Genomic DNA, 6,150 nt, shown 5'->3' with positions numbered 1-6,150 from the left:
AAGCTATCCCCAAAACTGAACACACTACTAAAACACGTCTCTACACTTCGAAAAGATATCACTAACAGCATTGACCAGGGATATCGGAATTAACTAAGCTCCCCACCAAGCCAGAAAACGCCTATAAAGCTAACCTCCTCAAATTCATAAAGGGGCAGGTTCAAGATTAACTTCTAGTGATTACTCTTTATTCACTAATTATTCATTCACTAAATTGAGCGTCGGAGTGCTTTGTGCAGGTACTCCCACCGCCGTGTTTCAGAGGACCGAGGCCACACTCACATCCACACTTGGACGACATATAGTTCAACTGCGTACCCTAGTGTTCGTCCAAGGATCATTGATCTCGGTCATCACAGACGGAACATTTGGCGCCCACCGTGGGGCCCGAAAGCTAATCCCCACCATCACCACTTCTTTTTTCTTTATTTTCTTCTTCTACGCAGGGTTCATCAGGCTCACGACATGGCTGACAACGGAGTTCAAATACCTAGTCAGGCCGAACTTATGGTCCAGATGGCAGAACTGCAAGCGGAAGTCAAGAGACTAGCCGAGCTATCCACTCAGCACAGCAAAAAAGAGGAAGGCAACTCCAAAGATTCCACTCAAGGAGGGGCCGAACTTATAGGTGTCAACCCACCCAAGGAAAAGCTGACCTTGGACAACCTGTTTTCTGAGGAGATCACGAACTTCCAGATGCCAAAACATTTCACGCTTCCTTCCTCTCTCGAGCCATATAAGGGGATTGGTGACCCCCGGGCTCACATTAAGAAATTTCAATCTATGATGTTTTTTAACGGACCTAATAATGATCCTGTGCTTTGCAGAGCTTTCCCTACTTATCTAGACGGGGCCGCCCTACTTTGGTTTTCGAAATTGTCCGCAGGATCAATCGCTTCCTTCGAAGATCTGGCTAGGTCATTCATCGACTACTTTGCAGCAGCTCGGATCTATGTACATGGATCAGACTACCTAAGCACCATCCGCCAGGGCCCACAGGAAAGTTTAAAAGATTACATGACCAGGTTTACAGATGCCACCATGGAGATACCTGACTTAAACCCTGCCGTCCACCTACATGCCCTCAAAGCCGGACTCAGGTCTGGAAAATTCAGAGAAATAATCGCAGTTACAAAGCCAAAAATACTGGACGAATTCCGAGAAAGGGCGGCAGGACAAATGGAGATCGAAGAGCTTCGAGAGGCAGACAAATCCGAAAGGAGACCAAGAAAAGAGGACGACAGGCCCTCCAGATCGGCGAACGCCAGAGACCTCGGCAAACCGTTCAAGCTTACTCCAAAATTCGATAACTACACCAGATTCAATACGAAGAGAGAGAAGATAATCAAGGAAATACTCAATGCCAAGATTATAAAGCCACCGACCAGAGCGGGGAGCTATCAAGATCAGCGATTCGTCGACAAAAGCAAGCACTGTGCCTTCCACCAGAAATATGGCCATACAACCGACGAATGCGTGATAGCCAAAGATCTCTTGGAAAGATTAGAACGACAAGGCCTCTTGGACAAATACATCGAGGGCCGAAAACACAGGGAAAGTAACAAAGAAGAACATCATCAAACCTCGGCTAGCAAAGAAACCAACAAATGGTCGAACAACAATCCACCTAAGGGGGTTATAAACTGCATATCTGGAGGATTCGCTGGCGGCGGCGAAACAAGCTCGGCATGAAAGCGGAGCTACCGTGCGATGTTAGCAATCGAAGGAACGACACCGCCAAACAACAAAGATATTCAGGATTTAGAAATCACTTTCAACCAAGCTGATATATGCTCGGCCGCTCCTCACACAGACGACCCAGTAGTAATTTCCATTCAAACAGGTGACCTTCTGGTAAGAAAAGTCCTTTTGGACCCAGGTAGTAGTGCCGATGTTCTTTTCCATTCTACTTTCTTAAAAATGAATCTATCTGAAAAACTAATACAGCCCTCATCCGGAGAATTAGTAGGGTTCTCTGGCGAGAGAGTACCAATCAAAGGGTACATATGGCTAAGGACGACGATGGGAAACAACCCATTATCAAAAACCTTAGACATACAATACCTAATAGTTGACTGCCCCAGTCCCTACAATATTATCCTCGGACGACCTGCTCTGAATATGTTCAGGGCAGTCGTATCTACTTACCATCTGTGTGTTAAGTTTCAGGCACAGGATAACAAGATAGCGACAATACACTCTGATCGACAACAAGCTCGGCAATGCTACAACGCTAGCTTAAAAAGATCGGACGTAAGCCACAAACAAGGGGAGGTCCATTCGATAAATGGCTCAGAAATCTTGTCCTTGGCCGAGCTTGACCCTCGAGAGGATGCACAGGAAAGACCTCAGCTGGCAGATGAGCTACACGAGATCCAGCTAACAAAGGTGCCGGGACAGGTAACTTACATCGGCCAAGCACTAAGAGGTCAGCAGAGATCAGAATTGATCAAATTATTACAAGACCATGCTGACTTGTTCGCCTGGACCCCGGCGGATATGCCTGGCATTAGCCCAGATATCATCTGCCACACACTAGCCACGAACAAAACAAGCCGACCTATAGCCCAGAAAAAGCGAAACCTCGGCATCGAGAAATCAAGGGCGGCTCTAGAAGAGACAGAGAAACTCCTCAAAGCTAACTTCATCAAGGAAATCCGCTTCACCACATGGCTCTCAAACATAGTAATGGTAAGGAAAAATTCAGGTAAGTGACGCATGTGCGTCGACTTTTCAGATTTGAACAAAGCATGTCCTAAGGACGCTTACCCCCTACCATGCATCGATAAACTTGTGGACAACGCCTCAAGTTTTAACAGCTTGAGCTTCATGGATGCATACTCTGGGTACAACCAGATTCTAATGCACCCAGAAGACCAAAGCAAAACAGCATTTATAACTGAACATGGTAATTTCTGTTATAGAGTTATGCCATTTGGCCTAAAGAATGCAGGTGCAACCTACCAGCGTCTGATGGACAAAGTCTTCCGACACCAAATAGGTCGGAACATCGAGATCTATGTGGATGACATGGTCGCCAAGTCCACTAAAGATCGGTCACACTGCGACGACCTCAAAGAAATATTTGGACAAATCCGAGCATACAATATGAGATTGAATCCAGAGAAATGCGCTTTCGGAGTCCAGGGAGGAAAATTCCTAGGCTTTATGTTGACATCCAGAGGAATCGAAGCAAACCCTGAGAAATGCAAGGCTATACTCAACATGACAAGCCCTAAGACGATAAAGGAAGTACAGCAACTAGCAGGAAGGATAGCCGCTCTCTCCCGATTCTTACCCGCGGTATCAACTCGGTCACATCTATTTTTCCAGACGATCTTAAAAAACAAACAGTTTCAGTGGACACCAGAGTGCGAAACGGCGTTCGCCAAACTTAAAACCCTTCTATCATCACCTCCCGTGTTACAAAGACCTGAGGTCGGCAAGCCCCTATATCTATACCTATCCGTTTCCAATCATTCCATAAGCTCGGCTCTCGTCGTTGAGACAGGAAGGATTCAACAGCCAGTATACTTCGTCAGCAGAGTAATGCAACCAACGGAACAAAGGTACCCGAAGATAGAGCAGCTCGCCCTGGCACTCGTGGTCACGGCAAGAAGGCTAAGACATTACTTCCAAAGCCACACAATAGTAGTAAGGACGAATCACCCACTACGGCAAATATTAACAAAACCAGAGCTGGCAGGACGATTAACCAAATGGTCAGTTGAACTCTCGGAGTTCGATATTCAATTTCAGACTAGATCGGCCCTCAATGCACAAATTCTCGCCGACTTCATCACGGAAATGACTCCAGACGATCACGTTGAAACATGGGAGTTACATGTGGACGGGGCGTCAAGCCGAGAAGGGAGCGGGGCTGGTATAATCTTAAAAGAGGGAAATAAGGTGGTAGCCGAGCAAGCTCTCCAGTTTCACTTCTCGGCAAGCAACAATCAGGCCGAGTATGAAGCCCTAATAGCGGGACTCAAGCTCGCCCTAGGCCACAAAGCGACGAACTTAACGGCACATTGCGATTCCCTCCTGGTGGTCCAACAAATCCGAGGAGAATTCCAGGTAAAAGATCCCTTGCTAGAACGATACTGGCTCATAGCAAAGGATCTGATTTCAAATTTCAATTCATTCACCATAATACATGTACATAGAGAACAAAATGTCAGGGCAGACATACTATCTAAACTCGCCGCTACCAGGGCGGAGACACAAACATCAACATTATCACAACACACACTCACCAAACCAAGCATTGAACTGTTATCTATTGAAAGCATTAACCACCTCCATGATTGGAGGAGACCTTTCCTTGAATATATCTGTACAGGTGCCATACCCAGAGACGAGCTCCATCCTCAACAGTTCAGACGCAAGGCAAGCTTCTACACGAGAATATCAGGGGAGCTATACAGACGAGGTTTCTCACAGCCATTACTGAGATGCCTAGACCAAGACCAGGCAAGAGAAGTAATGAATGGAGTCCATGAAGGAGTATGTGGGAACCGCATAGGAGGACGAGCTCTCGCCGCTAAGATAATCCGAACAGGATACTACTGGCCGACCATAAAGAGAGATTGCATAGCAAGGGTCAAAGCATGTGACAAATGCCAGAAGCACGAGGCGATCTCAACGAAGCCAGCCGAGGTACTACACAGTATGGAGGTAAGCTGGCCTTTCCACAGATGGGGGCTGGATATCCTCGGCCCATTCCCAACAGCACCAGGACAGGTAAAATTCCTCTTGGTATCCATAGACTACTTCTCAAAATGGATAGAAGCACAACCCTTAGCAAAAATAACAGCCGAAAAGGTACGATCTTTTATTTGGAAAAATATAATATGCCGCTTTGGAATACCAAAAGAAATAATATCAGACAATGGTAGGCAATTCACGGACAATAAGCTCAGTTCATTCCTAAAAAGTTTTAATATTCAACATCGTTTTAGCTCGGTGGAACACCCATAAACTAATGGGCAAGCCGAAGCTGCTAACCGAGTTGTGTTGCAGGCAATAAGAAAGAAGCTTGATAACGCGAAAGGGGAATGGGCCAAACTCATCCCCGAAGTGCTGTGGAGTTACAACACCACAATGCATAGCACCACAGGCGAAACACCTTTCAAGTTAGTCTACGGCTCAGAAGCACTAATCCCCATTGAGGTCGGAATTCCAACGTTAAGAACCGAGCTATACGACGAACAACAAAACCTAAGGGCCAGAAATGCCGAGCTTGACCTAGCCGAAGAAGATAAAGAAATCGCTGCCATCAAGCAAAGGGCCCAAAAAAGAATAATGGAAAGAAAACGCAATAAGATGGTGACTCCAAGGACATTCAAGGAAAGCGACCTCGTACTCAGACGAACAGAGGAGGCCAGGCGACCTCCAGCTCACGGCAAACTCGCTGCAAACTGGGAAGGCCCCTTCCGTGTAACCAAAGTGCTCGGCAAGGGGGCATATCAACTCCAAACATTACAAGGCAAAGCCATTCCAGGAAACTGGAACGTCTCCTCACTCAAAATGTATATGTCATAGTTTGTACCATATGCGGATGAAGGTACTCTTTTTCCCCCTTAGAGCTTTTTTCCCAAAGAGAGGGTTTTGCCTAAGGAGGGTTTTAACGAGGCCGGACGCCCTTCGATTCCAAATAAAGGCGATAAATTCTTCTTAGATATAGCCTAACAACGAAAACATTACTATAAATCATAAATATACTATCATCAAACTGGCCAAACATCGGCCAAATTCCACAATTGTCAAACCGAACCCAACGTCGGCAAAATACCATACAAAATTCAAAACAGAACAAGTCTAAAGTTCAGACAACCAACACAACAAAAGTTATAAATACAAACAAACTAAGAAGGAGCATTCTCACCATGCTCCTCCACGGTACCATCAACAACTAATTTTCCACCCACAACTATTTTTGTGATATCAAGCTTGCCACAATCAAAGTCAGGAGCTAACAAAGCAACCTGACTCACAGCACGATCGAAACCATAGGAAAACATCTCCATCCCAGCTTCCTCTAACTCATGCACACGGGAAGTAAGCCGACCTTTGGCCACATCCTGATCCTTAACCTCAGTTTGCAACAAACGGATTTGATCCCGCAAACGAGCCACCTCATCCTCAGCC

At 46.0% G+C, this 6,150-nt stretch overlaps 1 protein-coding gene across 1 annotated transcript; it reads left to right on the top strand.

Moving 5' to 3' along the window:
• Positions 1–1,710: 1,710 nt before the first annotated feature.
• On the top strand, positions 1,711–5,544 carry LOC112710777 (uncharacterized). The gene is made up of 3 exons (XM_025763182.1): positions 1,711–2,707; positions 2,738–4,743; positions 5,023–5,544. The coding sequence occupies exons 1-3, from the start codon at positions 1,711–1,713 to the stop codon at positions 5,542–5,544; spliced, it is 3,525 nt and encodes a 1,174-aa protein (XP_025618967.1).
• Positions 5,545–6,150: the final 606 nt, after the last annotated feature.

This window comes from Arachis hypogaea, chromosome 1 (genome assembly GCF_003086295.3).
Source record: "Arachis hypogaea cultivar Tifrunner chromosome 1, arahy.Tifrunner.gnm2.J5K5, whole genome shotgun sequence".
In the NCBI taxonomy this organism is placed as follows: Eukaryota; Viridiplantae; Streptophyta; class Magnoliopsida; order Fabales; family Fabaceae; genus Arachis; species Arachis hypogaea.
The sequence above is the reverse complement of the archived record's forward strand: the minus strand, read 5'-3'. Positions and strand labels throughout refer to the sequence as shown.

Bases quoted from the DNA above. Each gene is read 5' to 3' on its own strand.
- LOC112710777 (XM_025763182.1), top strand. From the start codon at position 1,711: ATGTTAGCAATCGAAGGAACGACACCGCCAAACAACAAAGATATTCAG. The intron at 2,708-2,737 runs GTAAGTGACGCA...TCGACTTTTCAG, and splicing joins AATGGTAAGGAAAAATTCAG to ATTTGAACAAAGCATGTCCT. The intron at 4,744-5,022 runs GTAAAATTCCTC...GTTGTGTTGCAG, and splicing joins TCCCAACAGCACCAGGACAG to GCAATAAGAAAGAAGCTTGA.